General features: G+C 33.5%; 1 protein-coding gene across 1 annotated transcript in view; it reads left to right on the forward strand.

Moving 5' to 3' along the window:
- Positions 1-18,652, forward strand: part of Shc (SHC-adaptor protein) — a 104,776-nt gene extending 86,124 nt beyond the window's left edge. The window contains exons 3-10 of the mRNA XM_067131210.1: positions 4,357-4,427; positions 5,087-5,321; positions 5,520-5,707; positions 6,139-6,446; positions 8,516-8,650; positions 10,504-10,739; positions 11,470-11,580; positions 12,052-18,652. Of these exons, the coding sequence (XP_066987311.1) occupies positions 4,357-4,427; positions 5,087-5,321; positions 5,520-5,707; positions 6,139-6,446; positions 8,516-8,650; positions 10,504-10,739; positions 11,470-11,580; positions 12,052-12,183 (1,416 nt within the window). The 3' untranslated portion in view covers positions 12,184-18,652. The remainder of the gene's footprint in view (positions 1-4,356; positions 4,428-5,086; positions 5,322-5,519; positions 5,708-6,138; positions 6,447-8,515; positions 8,651-10,503; positions 10,740-11,469; positions 11,581-12,051) is intronic.
- Positions 18,653-19,724: the final 1,072 nt, after the last annotated feature.

Genomic DNA, 19,724 nt, shown 5'->3' on the forward strand with positions numbered 1-19,724 from the left:
TCATGAAAAACATGATTTTTGGCGTGTGATGTAGAAATGAATGCTTTTTATCGTTTTAACACATCGTATTAGACGCGTTAATTTGCCTTTGTGGTGTTTATGAAGCCACAAGGCCTGTGGTAAAATATTTGTAAGCTAGAAAAAATTTAGTTTAAATTGAAAATTAACAGTTAACGTAATAGAATTCCCTTCTCAAAAACAGAATATTGATATCATCAGGATTTTTATAAAGGTACTTTGACTCCATAAGCAATGCATCATCACGTGAGGTCATCGAATTAGGACATTATAATGATTTAGAGAGAAGAATAACTTTGAAAATTTTATCAGGGCAAACTTTGCTAATATCTTGGTCTTGTTTCCTTAGAAATTTGATGTTCTATCGCCCCAGCGTGAAAAACTATTGAAGGGTGGGCGTTTATACGGTAAGGTTCTCCATTTACAGATAATTATGCAAACATTTATCGAACGCTGGTGGTTATTTATCCTGATCTTAGGGTCCAGTTTTAATCAACGCAGGTCCCCGATGGTATTGGTGTAGGTGCCCTGGTTTAATATCTCTCTTCTCAATTTGTTTTTACGCCAATTGAATGCAAACACACTGGGGATCAGTTTGATGCGCCAACTACCATTAATTTGAGAGAGAGAGAGAGAGAGAGAGAGAGAGAGAGAGAGAGAGAGAGAGAGAGAGAGAGAGAGAGAGAGAGAGAGAGAGAGAGAAAGAGAGTGAGTTCTAGATGCTCCCCATGGTTTGGTGGTAGGGCGAGAGAGAGAGAGAGTTCTAGTGCTCCCCATGATTTGGTGGTAGAGAGAGAGAGAGAGAGAGAGAGAGAGAGAGAGAGAGAGAGAGAGAGAGTTCTAGATGCTCCCCATGGTTTGGTGGTAGGGCTTAAACAGAAGGGCCTACTCAGTGAAGCAACTGTTTAGTGCATCAAGGACAGGTTGTCTCTTCAGCATGAAAAGAGAGAGGGAGAACCTGCCTGTGACTTATTTGGTCGAATATGTTGGTCATAATTATCTCACACACACACAAAGTTATCAAATACCTTTCACCCCTCCTGTCTTACTAATTTCTGTTTTAAAATTAAAATAATTTTTTTTGTGGAAGGCTTACAAATATACATGTATGTATGCATGTTTGTGTATATATTCCATGCGATTATTCACTCGACCCTATCCAGTGAGTATTTGTTGAATAGGCTGCAAGCACTAGTTTTGTCTTTACAGCTTTTAATTCTGTCTTTTTCTTTATTTGCATTTTAAATGAACAAATATATAATTACATACCTCAATCATAATGTATTGCCCCTGGGTTGATACACTATGTTTAGAGAAACAAAAAATACCCATGCACAAACACATATTTATGTACGTTTGTGTGTGTGCATACGTGTGCTAATATGAGATAATTCAAGATATGTTGCTGTCATCATTCCAGATATTAATGCGGCAGTGTGATACTTAGCCTGTGTCTGTAGCACTCGATTTTTTTTTTTTTTCCCAAAAACAGCGCACTAGAATAGACATCACGGCCAAACATGTTTTCCGAAATGTCTCTTGTTATGATTTGATTGATCCTCTCATCGTGGAAGAGAGAGAAAAACAAAGGATGTATTTGATCTTACCGAAGTGGGAAGGGTTCTCTCTCTCTCTCTCTCTCATCCAGATTCATTCTTCGTTTGAGTCAAGAGCGTTTTGTATCAGAGATTGTCCTGTCATAAAATACAAGTCCATTGACTCCAGTCAAGCAGCATTGATTCTGGTCATTATTTGGAGGGTTCACCACCAAGAAAAGCACATAAGGGCACTGGTCATCCATGAGGCAAGGCATGGGCTAGCAACTTCAGCAGGAAACCAACTTGCTAAAAGCCAGAAGGGCCTGTGGGCGTATCGTTAAAGTATTAAAAAAACACATTTTAGCCATTTCAATAAGTTTCATATTTTGGCTGTTTATATTTGTTGGAAGGACAATACAGCAATGTTTGGTGATATGCACTGCAGGAAATTATTGTAGACAAAAGAAGCATACAAGTAGTATTGTTTTTATTACTACCCTGAAAACAGTGTCTTTAGAAGGCTTTTCAATACTTATTCCGTTTTTGAAATTTCAAATGAGATTCAAAAGAAATATAGTTGTTCTGTTGAGGGACTGATCCATTCTCAAGTGTTTAGAATTCTTAAGCACAGCTGAGCGTACCGTACTTCATCTTCAGCTGTAATTGAATTCTGAACTGTCCGAGCAGGAGATAATTTAACCTTTTATTATTTTAGTCATCTTCCACTTTGAATTTACAGTATTGAAACCAGTTTGAAGAACAACAATTTTTTTTCTGTCAGGTGACCAAATGACTACTATTAACTCTTGTTAACCATAAATATTCTTCAAGAAGGCAGTTTAAGTTATTAAAGAGTAAACTGATGATATTTAACCGATATGAACATTGGGACTGGAAATGGCTTCGTTAATTTTTATTCTAATTAATTAATGGATCACGCGTAATTTTTCTTATTTTCTTTGATAGTCACACCTTTGAAAGTCATGGTGTTGTTGATTTGGTTTGATATTTGGTCCAGTGATCTGGCACTGGAACCATTAGGGTTATGTGTTCAGTGCTTAGTGGTAATGTTAAATGTTGATTCGTCATGGAGACATTTAGTGATACGAAAAAGCCCACCGCTCATATATATTATTGCAGTGGGAAGTTCATCTTTTGTGGAAGCATTTATAAAATAGTAGACCCCAGTATTTGCAAGGGTTAGTGACTAGAACCGCCGCAAATAGCTGAAATTCGCAATTATTTGAGACCCCCTCTAAAAGTGCTTATAACTGCCTATTTTAATACCTCAGACACCAAATATACCTTAAACTATCATCCTGAAACACTTTAATATCATTTCAAAGTCATCTTACAACATTTCCCTTAAAAATATATCTTAAACTATCATCCTGAAACACTTTAATATCATTTCAAAGTAATCTTACAAATTACCCCTAAAAATATGTGGCTTACAGGTATGTGTGAACACTCCTACAACTGTTACTCTTATCAAGGCTGAAAACTTATCAAGTTACCCCTATATTCAGGCACTCACATTTTCTTTCATATAGTATTCAAGCCGTACCATTGTCTTTTAACATAGACAGGTAACATTGATACGTCATTTGACGAAAGTTTTTTAAGAAAAAAATACATTTTATTGATATTTTGCTGTTTACATTATTATTATTTGAAAATTAGTAAATCATTTTCTTGTCATAATGTTTTTAGTCACAAAAATAAAGTTAAAATAATTAGCAAATATTTTAGATATGCTCTACGAACTTGAGGCCCCCTCTAAAAATTGCTTATAACTGCCTATTTTAATAGTTCAAACATCAAATATACCTTAAACTATCATACTAAAACACTTTAATATAATTTCAAAGCCATCTTACAACATTACCCAGAAAAATATATGGTGTACAGCTTGGCATGAACACTCCCACATCTCTTACTCTTACCAAGGCGAAAACTAATCAAGTTACCCCCATATTCAGTCATGCACATTTTCTTTCATACAGTATTCAGGCCTTACCGTTTCCCTTTAACATAGATAGGGTCAACATTGGTACATCGTTTGGTGAATGTTAAGGCAAAAAAATTTATTGATACTTTGCTGTTTACATTAATATTATTTGAAAATTAGTAAATAATTTTTTTGTCATAAAAAATGTATTTAGTCGTGAAAATAAAATTAAAATAATCAGGAAATATTTTAGATATGCTCAATGTAAAAATCCGCGAATAGCAAATGTTCTGCGAATTATTTGTAGTTATGTTCCACAGAAAAATTCGCGAATAGGTGAATCTGCAAATCCTGAATCGTGAATAGTTGGGTGTTAACTGTCCTGATAAAATAATCCACATTTTATTATTTCATATTTTATTTATTTTTATTTTTTTATTCATTTTTATTTTTTATTTATTTTTATTTATGTATATTTATTTATACATTTATTTTTATTTATGGGTAGTTGTCATTTGTCATCTTGCAGTTTTCGTAGCCTTATATGTGTATTTTGATGGTTCAGTATTTATTTATTGTTGTTTGGTTTTTATATTTGAATGATAAATCGACTGTTTTTGTATGTTAATCTAAGAAAACTTTTCAAAAGAACCGGAGTTTGTTTTATTGAGTGGATATTCTTTGTTAGTTTTAATTAATTTTCTATTTGATTTAAGATTAGAAAATTACCATGCTGTGTGGAAAACCTCAATTATCTAAAGGATTACCAAGAATGTACCATGCCGTGTGGAAAACCTCAGTTATCTAAAGGATTACCAAGAATGTATCAAGTATTTCTTTTCTTTTCAGTATATTGGGTGCTTAGAAGTCAATACATCGATGAAAAGCTTGAATTTCGACACCAGGTCTTTAATAGCAAAGTGAGTGACATGTTATTTGAAGTTTGATCAAACAAAATCCTTGTCATTCTGAAACTGGATTTATCTCGATTTTTGTTGCTATAAATTATGCACTTTTATTTACTGTTGCAGATAATTTTAATTTTCCCATTCAATATCTTGAATGTTTCTTTTTTCCCTTGCTGTTTGGAAGGATGAAGGGAAAGTCGTCAGGTAACTGGCGATAAAACTGTAAACTTAATAGTACCTGTACATGTATTTCTTATAAAGGGACATTAGGTTGAACTATTACCTTCATGGTAAGTCATTATACAGTACTGTATACTGCTTGGCTTACATTTGTGCTTAGCTTTAAGACTAGTTTGTATCTCTTGAAGGCATAGCATCCTATTTTCATTTTCCCTGTATTGTAGAGAAGACGACACTGAAGCAACCAGTAAATTGAAGTGTACTGGCTTTGCTAATGTTGATTATCATTGCACTTAAAAGGAATATTTAAGGGAATTGCGAGTTGCAGTACTGTAGATGTAGGAAAAGTCTGCCATATTTCAACATTATTTTCCCAAAATAAGCGTCAACTGTCACTTTTACTAAACAGCTAGCAACACGTATCTCAAACAGCATTTCCTCTTATTTGTGCATCAGATTAAAACTAAAGCACTGGTTTCAACTGTTTTCAGAGAATGTATCAGTCGAGTATGTGAGTCAGCGGGCTTGAAAACAGCAGATCGCAAGAGGAAGGTGGTCAAGACAATTGGCCGCATTTTGGGCGAACGACCCATGATGGAACACGCGGGAAGCAATGTCAACCTCACTATTACCAGCACAGCTCTTACGCTCACAATACTTGAATCTGGACAAGTAGTGGCCTGTCATGATATGCCAAATATATCTTTTGCCTCTGGTGGAGACCCAGTAAGCACAATGTTTCATCCTTTTATGATGACTATTGAAAGCAAAATTTTGGTATCAAGGATAAGTTTCCCATATATATATATATATCTCTCTCTTTTTCCCTTAAAACTTTGCACAGCTGTTGAATTCTCAGTTTTCTATTAAGCAAAATGAACCGTCATTGTATTAGTCACCTTGACACTTGATCTTATTTAACAGGACACCTTAGACTTTATTGCGTATGTTGCCAAAGACAGTCGGTACGGACGAGCGTGTTTTGTGCTGGAGTGTGGGGGAGGTCTGGCTCAAGATGTGATAACAACCATAGGCCAGGCCTTTGAACTCAGGTTTAAGGAGTACCTAAAGAGAACTCCATCCGTCCAATACACCAGTGTAAAATCAGAGAAGTAAGCTTTGTTTCTTAAAAGTGGCTTCAGTTAATATTAAGTAACTTATTTAGATTCGTTTTCCAGATCATACCTAAAGTTTCTACATACTAAACAATGTTCCCATGTAAAGACCTATTAAAAATTCAAGAGAAATATTTCAAAAGTTCATAGCTTTCATAATTGCAGGCTTGTTTCCTGGTAATATACATTAACGTTCAAATTATTTTTCATTTGATCCTGTATTAAAGTTTTGATGCTGTCAACTATTTATTTTAAAAGGAAATTTAGTATTTTTGGTTTTTGATGTATATTTTAAACAGAATTTGACATTGGATGATTATTTGTGCATGGTTACTCATAGAGAACATTAAATTTTCTTCCATACTTGATAATACTTATTTATTAGAACTGTATAATTTTCATGTTCTGTATTTGCTTCCTGTTTATAGGTCTGGAATGAATGGAGAAGGAGCAGGTTGGAATAGAGATGACCCAGAGTACTACAATGACCTTCCTGGTAAGGTGCCACCTGATTTGCCTCCACCCCCAGTACCCCCATTGCCCCAGTATTCAGCAGCAGACAGTAAGAGACCACCTCCTCCAGCAACTACTCGTGTTCCCACCCCGGCTACACCTACGAGCAGTGGATCGACCAGCTCAGTGTCCCCTGTACCTACAGCAGCAGCAGCAGCAATAGCAGTAGCTTCAAACACCACTACAATTCATCTCAACTCTCACCAGCCATTAACTGGGAAAGGTAGGTTTTGTGTATAACTTGTTTTTAAATAGTGGTAAGCTGTCATGTGCCCAGAAAATTTCAGTTAAAGTTTGTCTAAAAAAATAAAATTCAGACTCAAAGTAAAACATTTTGAATACTTTTTTTTAGATCGTAATGTCTTGTCATTTCTTCGTTAATACAGTATCTTCTACTAAAAAATGTGGGTATCAAGTGTATCTATTTGGGAGAGCTTCTCATTACTCATGAACCAAGTAAAATTCATGTTTTATATTATGGCTGATTTAACAATAATGACAGATCATCTAATTCAAATGTGCTTTTATTCATTATGTTAGAAAGAGAGCAGAGTAACATCAGCACCATAGTAGTAGGCCTCATTTTCTCCAGTTTTACATTTTATCATTTTCAACTTAATACATTTTCTATTTTCTTAGATAAAGCATAGAATTTTTAAGACAGTATTAACTTAGTGTAGAAATAGAATTTTTACAAACATTTTTCTCAAATAATGTTTGTAATTTTTTTTTAGTAAATAATGGTTACTTAGAAAGAATATGAATATTCGATAACCAGTTAAAAGAAATGTTTGATCATCTTTATGAAAAAACCTGTCACAATCAGAGTAGAAAGAGAATCTATATAATCTGAAACTACCAAATCAAGTAGAACAGTTGTGCAAAGAAATGATCTCTTATGAGAATTCTCTTTAGAGATTCAGCTCCAGAATATTTAGTACAGTACTTAATAAAAAAAAATTTTTGATAGGAAACTCCAGCATCTCAAACTGCTAGAGTAGATTTTTGAGAAATTTAGGGTTCTAGTTCAGTGTCAGTTTTATATTCATAGGATAATTTTTTCCTACATAGTATTATTTTTTTAGCCCCTGTGGTTATGCCCTGAATGTTCTGAATTAATTTTCATGAAAACTACAGCTATGCATCTTGTCTAGGGATAACTTTCATTCATCTTACTTTTATTGATTTTTCTTAACTCTCAAATTACCTCTTATTCCCTTGCTTTATACCTTCGAGGGTTCCTTGACCTTTTGTGGCTAAAGATCAGTTTGTGGAGATTTTTTGTCCATACAGTCATTTAGATTGTTCTTTCTTATGCTTTTATTTATGAATTCAGTGTCTTTTTTTATGTTCAGTCCCATAACCTTTCCCTTTGTTATTTCCAACCCCAGTTGGAAGTAGAATGCTGGCAGCCAAAGGGCCCAGTTTAGAAAGACAGAAAATAGAAAACAGAAGTAAAGAATAAACTATAAAAGAAAAATAACAGAGAAAAGAAAACAAATCTGTTAAATTATAAAATGAGATTCCTGTAAGTCAGCCCTAGGAAAAAGCACGTATACCAGTTTGAACGAGTCTCTGTTACCAAGAAATCATTCCATAATTGGATCACATCTGGAATGAAACTTCTTGAAAATTTTTTGGTATTGAACCTCACAAAAGAAAATACAGATTTGTAAAAATAACTGGATGTCTAGTACTGTGTGGTTGGTGGTGTAGTTTTGGAAGATTTGAATGCAGAGGATTGATTGATTATGAAATTTAGGTCTTGAAGACCAAGCTCTGGAACCCATCAGGATTATTCAGCACAACAATGAAGATGAAATATACAAATTAATGATGTGATTGGTAATGAAAAGATGAATGATAACACACTGTACTAGAGGATGATCAGAGTTATAACAGATTTTTATTTAGTTGATAATTGTATAAAATATCTTTCCTCAAATTTTTGTTTTAAGTTTTCATGAATTTTCTCAGTTCTTAAGCTCAGATTTATTGACTAAATGGTGTGGCATTACATTTTAAGATGGGTAAAGATATATTCCTGATGCCTGGTTTAATATAAAATTCACAATTGCTTTTTGTTTTCTGCCATACCACCAGCCCACTTGTCGAGTTCTAGATTCAAATTCTGCCATGAGTAGATAAGGAATTTACATCTAGTATTCAGTGAATTATTGATTACTTTATTACTAAGTATTCAGTGAATTGTTTATTACTTTATTAGTAAGTTACCTGTACTCCTTGTATACGATTGTTTTGCAAATGTGTAATGTGAGTCTTTGGTTTCAGTGTCTGATAATTTGATAGACTTCACTTCTGAAGGAGCGCAGCCTCCTCCACCATCACGTTGTGAACCAGAGTATGTCAACGATGCTGTCATCAAGCAGAAGCAGCTTCTTGACCAAAGAGATCCATTTGACATGCGTAAGTATTTACTGATTCAGTTTCAACTGATTTTATGGATTTCATGAACTTCCATACTTAAAAGTATAACCAATCATTCAAGTAAGAATAAATATGAGGGCTCATATAAACTAATTTTTTTAATTACTGTTCAAAAGTTCAAACCTTTTGAGTAGAGTATCATATGCTTCACCGGGTGAAAAAGTCACTATGGGCTTTCTTCAGACCATTGGAGCAATAAAAACGGTCATGTTAATATTAAAGTGTGCTTTTGACAATAGCCTATATATATTGTGGTGTGATTGACACTTTCCTTGCCCACTAGGCAAGAGGTTCTAATTTTGCTTAATGAACAAGGCTGGGCATGGTCCACCAAAAACTTTATACCTTTGTTGGCCCATGCAGTGAATTATAGGAGCCTGGTGGTTAGATGGCTTGGGTTGTCAAAACTAGCATTAAAAAAGGGCATGGGAAAGCAACCTCCTCCCAAAAGCCGTGCTGGAAACCAGTAGGCTAACCATTTCTTACACCACCCCATCTAAGATGGAAAGTACATATGGTGAAAAAATATTTGTAATGAATATCATTCTGCAGTATATTGTATTTACAGAACTGTATTGTTTTTTAATGTTTCAGAATGGTAAAGAGTAAACTCATTCTGATACTTTATTCTTTGCTGAAGAGATGCCAAATAGTAGTAATATGCCATTTATTTTATATTTAGTTCACTGAAAATATTTGGTAATACTACTGTATGTATAAGTTTGCAGCAAAAAGAATAGAAATTTTGAAATTCAATTCATAGAAAAAATATTGTGTGACTTTAAACATTTAAGTAAATAGGCCTACTTCGGGGTAATGGGATTTGGTACAGCCATTCCCCGCTTACCATCGGCATAGGTTAATGGTGCTTGTTGGTGTCCACAAGAGCTTGTTGCAGAAATTTGTGAAAAAGTGCCACTTTCAGCATACGTAAGGCATTACGGGCTGCTAAATAGCAAGAGCCCGTGCCAGCACAAGGCTGGGTAAATCTAAATCCACGTAAGGCTCTGTCACGAGGACTTTTTTGCATTTTCAAAGTTTGGACAGAAGCCAGTATTGGTGGAATGAAGTTGCATTTGTAAGGTATCTTAGAGATTAGCACTTTCATTTATGAGGGAAGAATGGAAAAAACATACTTCGGAGATTTTTGGGCAGATGGCAAGTATGCTAATGTGATCCAGCCATCTACAGAAAAAGATGCCTCGAAATCAGAAGGGTTAAAATGATAAATATATTTATGAAATGGATTGTATTCTTAATAATCGGCTAAATGCATAAAAGTACCGCTTTTGAAAAAAGAAACCTGTTTATGGCAGAACTGATAAAGGTCCTGTGGCAACCCCTTTAGGTGCATTCACTGGCAGCATTGTATAAAAAATTTAATACAATTGTCCTCTGACTGCACCTTTTTTCAGGGTTCTCTATGCAAAGCAAGTTTTTCCAGGTTCCTCAATATGTACAACATTAATAAGACCCTGGGATTTATAAGTTTCTGCTAGTGCTTTTGTTATGCACTTTCAGGTTTGAGGGTATTACAAGCATTTGGCAATTTGGAACTCCAGCTTAAGTTCTCAAATACATGTATTTCAAGGATTTTTAGGGTAAATACTGCACTGTGCTTTCCAAAGAGTTATCTTTTAAATTTCTTGTCTTGTCAATAGGGAACGTGATGTGGCTTGTAACATCCATATTCTGTCATTGTTTTCATGTTCATGAGAGCTGCCTTTTCATACAAATCTGACACAGGAGTATTTTATACTTTGTTTATTACATACATGTAAAAGTAATTTCTGTTAAGATATTGATACTTGGGTTTTCTATTTTTCTTTCAGAACCATTCAGCATGCAACTATCACAGTTGAGTGGAGGGAGTAGCGGTAGTGGGAATGCTGGATCTGTTGTGTGCCCAAGTGGGGTAAATACTGCCACCATGGGTGTACAGTCATCTACAGGACCGTTAGGAACTGGTAACAAACCTCTTCCTCTCAGTCAGCGTTTACAGTTGCAAAAAGAGCCGTGGTTTCATGGTGCTATCAGCAGGAAAGAGGCTGAAGGACTGCTTATTCAGGTACATTAATAGTGTACTTCTGAGTGTCATAACATCTTATGTGAAGGTGTATTGATTACAGTAGCTGTCTCCCAGTCGCATGTTTGAAACATATTCACCTCTGAAGTCTTTTGAATAAAATACCTCAGTCCATTTGTAATACTGTACTTCAGAGCCAGTAAACCCATAAAACCTACAGCAAAATTAGGTTGAAAGTGTTGCTTTTAGTAGTATATACATTTGACCATGCGAGATATTTTTTATAGTACTATCACTGGATTGCAGATTACAGTAATTGAAAGTTGAACATATCCTTTTCCATATAGAATGTGCAACAGCACATGAAAAATCTTTAGCAAAGTTGTGAGGGAAAGTGTAGTATTGTTAGAAACAAACTTGTGCGTATTGCTTTACCATATCAGTATCTTGATAAAGTTATTTTGGCTTCAAATTTAAATTTGCAGATTTATAAGTACAAATACAAATCAATTAATTTATACTTGTAACAGTTGTGATTTGACGTAGCATATGATCATAGCAGTTGTGTTTCTAACTTGGTTATACAGGAAATTGTGCATTGAAAAAAAAAATAGAACTATCATGAAAGCCTGGAATATGAGTACTGTAGTGTGATCAATGGAATTGTTTCATCTTGCTGATGATTTGTGTTGAATATTGCTTGCTGGCTTATTCATCATGTTTAAATGGATATTCTAACATATTTCAGTTGTATTTGTCACCTATTTTGCAGGATGGTGATTTTCTTGTGCGAGAATCCCAGGGAACTGTTGGGCAGTACGTTCTCACGGGGATGCAGAACAATACCAAAAAGCATCTTTTACTGGTTGACCCTGAGGGAGTGGTGAGTTTGGTGTTTTGCATTAAAAACTTATGAAAATAAAAAGTACTGTACATAAGCAACAGTATTATTTTAGTTTAAATTTCTCCAGTTTCATTATAATGTAATTGAAAATTTTATTAGTGTTAAAATTTTTCAAGGACTGTTTAACTAATACAGGCAGTCCCCGGTTTATGGCGCCAAAAAATTGGGTTACTGGCACTGTGAGCCAAGCGCCATGAAGTTGGAACGCCGTAAACCGAGACAGTCATAACCCAGGGACTGCCTGTAGCTTCCAAGTTGTAAAGTACAGATTATCAAATGATATTGCAGTAATATATGATACATCAATGAACATTTTATAGATTATTTATTCAGTTTATTAGTGTTATGTTTAACTTTTAATCATAATTAGCCACCCTTAATAGCTATTGAGAGATTATAGCATTTTTTAACTTTTAATAAGTGCTTTATTGACTAAATTTTGTTTTACAGGTTCGGACAAAATCTCGTACTTTTGACAGTGTGAGTCACTTAATAAACTATCATCGTGATAATGAATTGCCAATTGTGTCAGCAGAATCAGCCCTTGTCCTACGGAATCCTGTTTTACGGAGAATGCGTTAATGGTACTATGGGTTTGTAGTTTAAATATGGTGGTAAACCTCATTGATCATTTGCACAAATATTCATTATAATCAATTCATGGCTGATACAAAGTTTTTTAGACAGTCATAAGGTGTTGTTGGTAAAATGGCTATTTTATAGTCTGAATTATATCACAATTAGGATTATACTACTCTGTAACTTACTTTTATTTTTTTATGAAAATATTTTTGCTTCTGGTAATCTAAGCTACAAAACTTAAGGACAAAATAGTGATTAGTGATTTCATTATAGTAATTCTGGAAAGAAATTGTGCACTCATAAATTAGAAGCACAGGAATACAAAATTTAAATTCTCATGTGGTCATGTAAGCTTGGGGAACACTTGGTATTACAGGGTTATGTAAAGTAGTGTATTTTTTCTTCATATAAATATAATGTGATAAAATAATAGGGTCATGTTGCTCTATTCCAAGGGATATCTTTTAGGTTTAACTTATACCAGTTTTATCAGTTCATCTCAATGTCATGAAAGGTTTAGAGGTTTCTGGCAATTTTTGGCTATAGCCTTAAGTATTGTACCATTTGAAGTCGAAGAAAAAGTTTGGCAAACTTACAGTTGTTAATGTGTAATGCTGGTTGAAGTCCAGAATATGTCGTAACTATTATAATCTTATTTAGGGTTTGATTTTCCAATTATCTCCTAAGTTGTAAATACAGTACATTATATATTTTGTAAATTATGTTTACGATACTTGAAATTAATATAAAGAAACCATTTTTTTTACTTTCTTTCTTATGCACTAAGAAATTCTAGTTTTTTATCAGTAAAACTATATTCTGGTTATTGTTTTCCTTGAAATTTGATTAGAATAGTAGAATATTTACCTATCAGTGCTTTTATTAAATTATTCAAGGATGTAATTACTGTATAAAAGAATCTTGAAATATATATTGAAGTACTTCTTAAGTTATAATATAGAACTGCAGCATACAGGTACATTCTCTCATTGCCATGATATAAAAACCAGCTTTTGTAGAAGTTCGAGTTTTACAGCTCAGCTCTGAGGAAGAAAATTGGTTTGTATTTGAATACTCAGTCAAATGCAATGACAAAGTTAATTTCATGCCAAATTCATTTTCCCATGACTAATTACTTTTACTGTTTTTTACTTTTTATAATAAAGGTTTTGCAAAGTCAGGAGTGTTTTCAGTTATATAGGTTGCATTTACTGTAATTTTGCTCATTTTCATTTATTTGAATCATGGTAGTGTTGGGAGCCTATAATAGGTTTAACAGCTCAAAAGAAAAACGGGCAATTCAGTCATTTGGTTTTTGTAATTCAGTTGGAAAGGGCTATACTTTTTTTTTTTTTTAAGTACACGTTGTAATTCATATAATGTAAGGTAATTTGAGCCAGTTGCCAGGCAGGGCTTATCACTTACAGTATCCAGGTGTTAGTCAGTATATGCCATGAATAATATAAAATTCTCCCACTTTTATCATAGCATTTGAGCTAACTCATTTATGGTGTATGTTATTGGTGTGTTATTTAGTCTTGCAGTATGATAAAGTATTATGTTTCATAATAGGTCATTTGCTGCTTTTGCAATAGGTATGGCACAAAGAGTTGCAGATGATAATTGTGAAAAATATTTGAACGTTATGTTCTCTTTTCAAGTCTGTTACTTACTCATATTACTTTGTTATTTGGTACATGTATAGTTGTAATAACATTCAGAATTTAAGTACAATGGTGTTTCATATTTTAGTGCTGTCATTCATTGTTTCCATGTCATTATTAACACCCTGTAATAGTAGAACATCTATTTAGGCCTTTACAATCTTGTATTTTATGCGAGTTTTAACACTTCCTTCATTTCTGATCTTTTGATTTATAACTTATAGATTGTATTGTGTATGATTCCTGGTATTAGTGATCACTTTACAGCTCTTTGGAAACCTTAGCTAAGTTTCAGTACCTAATACATGGTACACTATTTTTACCTTCATATATTATCTTTTAAATGGTAATCTAGGTCCCAAAGAATCTGTGTGAGAGACTGTACCTGTATTATGTTTATTACAATCAATAGCCAGTGTTATACTGTCAAAACTGTTTTGTGCCTGAATAGACCATGAATTATGCACATAAAAATGCGCACAAATGCTAATATAGAAATGTCTCAGTTCCCTGAGATTTCACCATATAAGATTCTCAATTATTTTTTTGGGATGTCATCTGTCATATTTTTGCATCTTGAGAAAATTTGGTATCTTTTAAGTCTTTCCAACATTCTAAGATTGCTAGGGTGGGGACAGGAAAAGAATACATTGCTGCCATATCTATTTATCCCTTTTAATCTCGCCCTGGAGGTTAATCCTTTGTCTATGGCTTTACCCGAGACCAGTCATATATTGTACTTCGTTTTCTAAAGAATCAGCTTTGAGTAAATTTTGGGTGTTCTTATTGATTTTTCTTTCTTTGTGTGCTTTATGAAATGATAATCATAGTTCTTATAAATATCATAATGTGCTTAATGCATTACACTTAAAATTTATGAGGATGGTTCGGCAGGAATAACTTTTCAAGCCATTTGATTATTGTCCATATTCTATTTCAGCAGTTATTTATTGGTTATGTGATTGGATTTTTTCAGTGCCTCCACAGGTTTAATAAGCTATTCATTATTTAGGAGAGAAAAATAATTTATCGTTAATTACACAGCCCCCATCTTGGAGAGATTTGTTCCACTGTGGCTATCCCGCGGGTGACCACCGGTGTCTTTGGTTGAGCTAACATATCGGCGAAATTGAGGATTGGCAGCAGCGGCCAAAAATTATGCCATATCTGTTTTTATGAAAATAAATGAGGTTTGTTTGGAAAATATGTGAAGTCAATTATGTTTTCACTGGTACCTATAAACAAATAAAAAAATTTTTAATTCATTTGAGCAGGCTGTAACAAGGCAAAATTTTTAATCATAACAATGAGACACTTAACACCACAGGAATTCCTTACTTGCCCCCATCCTAGCAATGATAAATTTGAATTGCAAATTTTAAAATGAAGAGAATAAGCCATACATAAATATTACTTGGGAAAGTTTGATTTTACATCCTTAGATTTAAAAAAATAATAATAAAAGTTGTATGTACAACTTTACAATTCCAAAATTCAAAATAGCCATGCTTGGATTATAAAGAAACTTTCACTTGCTGTCTTAATAATAATGGTAGAAGAATGCAGTTTTCCTTTCACCCTAAGGTATGTAGTCTTTGTTATGAATAGCTTGTTTTCAACAGTTAAACATGAATGACACCACTATTTTAGTTAAAACTTGAGATATGCTTTATAAATTTCAGTGTACTTAATTTAGTCTACACCAACTTTTAGTCTTGCCATGCTGTTAGTTCATTTGACATATTTTGTGAATGTGGGCAATTGAGCCTTATGGGTATTTAATTTTGTTTTCATTCAGTTGTATGCAGTAGTACTTGGGGTAAAAGGAATTAACCATTCATTGTCTTCCCTTGGAGTTAATTTAGAGCTAATGTTATAAACCGCCTATCCACAGCGATCAAACTGTCACTAAGGTTGCATCAAGGTAAATCCAAGAAACTGAGATAGTCTGTATGTAGCTGATAAATTTCAATAGATTTTTCTCAACCACAAATAATATACATGTACATCTAAAGTGTCTGTGTAAAACTAAAGTTTCTTGCTATTTGTTTTAATTCTATGGATGAACTTAAGTATTCAGGAATGTAATTGCTATTTTAATTTTCTTTGAGCCATTATATTACAATAATGCTACTGTACTCTGTACCATTTGCAAATTTAACATATTTTCTTAGTGCATTTTTTAGATGACAAAAAATAAGCTATTGGGTGACTATTTTTGTTCATACTTCCATATTTTAAAAGTATCCATTCTTTCAACTCATATTCCTTTTCAGTGTAAGTAGTTTCACTGTAAATGTTATCCACAAGAAGGTAACTATTCATCACAGAATCTTAAATGTAAATTTTGGTTGGGACATGTGGTAAACTCTTTGGCTCCCTCTTCATACTTCCCCAGGGCAGTAAGTCATTTTCTTTAGGTATTTCCTCCTCAAATTATTTATTAATTAAACTATCACATCACAGATTCACAAAATGCAGTCATGCAAAATGATTGTCCATTAAAGAAGTGGTATTTTGTTAGTCATGGCTTAAGGTAAAATTGAAGATGAACAGTACGTCATTATGATAACCATGAAAGAATTTTTGAAATATCCAGTACAAGGAGAGTATTTGTTAACATTTGTTTTGTCAAAGTATTCATCTTACATTGGTGTTTAAAAATGGGAAAGTTAAGAGTTTGAACCTCCAGGTCTTTCCCTTTAGCCTTAAATTCTTATGCCCTCCTGTTGTTTGTGCCTGAAATGGTTCGCAAACTGCAACACAAACATGTCTTTTAGAGTTTGGCCAAAGAGTGAGAAAGGACCCACATATATGTATGTGTTCACAGGCTTTTTATGATGTACGCACAATTTGTATGTTCTCACATAGGCCCAAGCATTACCTACCTTTTATATGCTCAGAGATCTAAAATGCAGTTTAACCACATAGATTTAATAATGTACATATTGGGATATGAAATACAATGAAAATTGTCAAATCAGTTAAAGACTGAGTGAAAAGTTTTCCACATACTTTTTATATTTGTGAGTCGGTTAAAGTTTGGTTAAAAAATGTGATACCTTAGTATAGATATATATATATACAATACCCTATAATGAATTTTTGAAATTTTAAAGGTATTGATAATAAGAAACTTAAGACACTGAAGTTACAGTTCTTTAATGATCACTGGAAAGAGTCTAATACTTTTCAGGGTTTCTTCTTCTGTATCAGTACAAACCCGGCTTTGACTCAGGCTCAAATACTTAGATATTACTTGAACTCTTCAGGTTTTCTTTGGAGTTTTATTGCAGATTCAACCATACACTGATGAATTCAAATTAGGGAGGTTATGGTAAATCCAATTTTCAAATGTTATGTTTTTCAGTATAGAAGTGTGCATATCAATGTGCTCCAAATTATCTTAATACCCCTTATAAATGTGTACAATATACAAAATTTTATTTTTAATAACTTTTATCATTTCGTATGGTCAATAGTTTGTTGGCAAAGGATAATGAGTAATTCTTTACTAAGAGGTGATTGGGTTTGAGGAAACTTTTCAGAACTACTGCTTATAGGTATATTGATGCTTTCAGGTGTTAATTTAGAGCTCTTATCTAGTTTTGTAATAGCTCTTGTAAAAAACATTACCAATGCAGATAGCTTTAAACTTGCCACATTCCTTGCAAAACACCCCATTATTTCAATTTTTTCTTTTTGTAAATATACATATATATATAGCAACCCTAAGAAAGCATACATAGTTGTACTTCATTAGCTTGAAAGTTCTTTTCCCATGGGAGAAGCTGAAGGGTTAAATTCAAAATGTAACCCACTTTTCTCCCTTTCCTCACACTTCTCTTTCTCAGCGGCTTACAGGGTATGTGATCCTTTCCCAAAGTTATCAAACAACAAAAGTGTAACGTGAAAAAGCAGTGTTCTTGAAATTGAGAGGTGTGTCAGTTGCATATTTTTTTCATTATTATACTGAAGGATTTTGAATACTGACAAGTTGGCATAAACAGTATGTTACAATAGGTTTTGGTCTCCAAGGTGCATTATGGCAGCAGTGTGGGAAAAAAACTTGTATGTAAAGATTTCATGCTGGATTGCACTCAAATGAAAGAGCAATATGAACTTTTATTAATGTTTAACATAGGTTGACCATTACTTAATGATATATATATATCTATATGAATATATATCATTGTTTATAGTGCAACACTTGCTCTTAAGTATCCCCTCGTGTTCCTTGTCTAGCAAGAGTCCTCTTGTTTTTGTGTACTGACTGACAGTCCATAAAAAGAGCAATAGGTTTCTTATATGTAACCCAACTAGCTAACTGTAAACCAAAGAAGTATAATAATGTAGGGTCTGGGAATATATTATGGGTAACTAATCCACTTCACATCTGAATGAATATCAGTGTGTTGAACAGCTACTGAAGCTCTATTTTTCAACAAATATTTTTGCTACAAAATGACTGTGTCATGAATGACAAACTTGCCTTGTAGTTTTTAGAAGTGACATATGTCCTCATTTAGTTCTGTGCATAATATTGTAATATATTGTAATTCAGTCAATATAAAGATTACATTTAATTGTATATACATTCTTGGTATTTTAATGTTGTGTGTGCCAAAATGACAGATTAGTTACTTTATCTATTGGCTATTGATAATCAAAATGCCTCTTAATATTAGTTATTTGTGACTCAGCTGACTTTGAAAATACAGTATATAAATTGAGACACGTGTGAATGATTATAAAATCACTGTAACTTTGTATCAATAACTAAATAAAATATCATATTGTAATAATCCTTCAGTATACCTTATTTTGCTGTATTTCTTCTAATGATCCTCTGAACAGTGCTTTTATTAATATGAAAACAGCCTCAAAGAACATTTCAACCCATGAGCAAAATATTTTTCCTGTGCTCTGCAATTTTTCCTCAGCTATATGAACATGAAGCAGCTTGAGATTAGATTGTGCCCTTATCTGCAGATTCAAGTAGCCATTAAGAGCAAATGAGAGAAATGTCTCAAGCAATATGTGGTATTTAATTTGAAAATAGTGCTACTTTTCCTTCCCTGGTAGGATTCTTCCAAAGGGTGGGAGTCCAACCTGCATGAAAATTTCTTGACTCCCTGGTAGTTTACAAAAGGGTAGTAACCTCTGTAATTAAAGAGGGCTGATAGGCAGTGGCATTGGATTACCCTTTATAAACAAAAGGAAAGAGATAGTTTTATGATGCTACTAACATACTTTATGATGAATTAATAATGCCAGAACAAAAAATTTAAATCTAAACCAACCTCAACAGACAGACATTGGAGCTGAAGTAATTTCAATTTGACACTTTTAAAAATGGAATTGGCTGAAGCAACCTAGAAAGACTGATGACAGGGGAAAACAAAACAAAACAAAAAAAAAAACTTGGCCAAAATACACATGACCACCTTCACTTTTAGAAAATATATTGCTGAGTCGATGCCCAGCACTTGAGATGTATACTTTAGACAAAGGTAAATTGCTGCTGAATGATGCAACCATAAAACATCTATCGCTTAATTTTTAAAACAAATTAATGGTATAAAAATAACTGGAGTTTAGCATAACTACCACAGATACGTAAAAGAATGACAATATCCACTTATACTCAAAAAGAAAAAATCTTGTTACAATAGAATCACTCAGGCTTAAATTAGTACAGAGGCTGCTTGCAAAATCCAGAAGCAAACTTAACCACTATGGCTAAAATTAGTACAGAGGCTGCTTGCAAAATCCAGAAGCAAACTTAACCACTATGGCTAAAATTAGTACAGAGGCTGCTTGCAAAATCTAGAAGCAAACTTAACCACTATGGCTAAAATTAGTACAGAGGCTGCT

This window comes from Macrobrachium rosenbergii, chromosome 29 (genome assembly GCF_040412425.1).
Source record: "Macrobrachium rosenbergii isolate ZJJX-2024 chromosome 29, ASM4041242v1, whole genome shotgun sequence".
Taxonomy (NCBI): Eukaryota; Metazoa; Arthropoda; class Malacostraca; order Decapoda; family Palaemonidae; genus Macrobrachium; species Macrobrachium rosenbergii.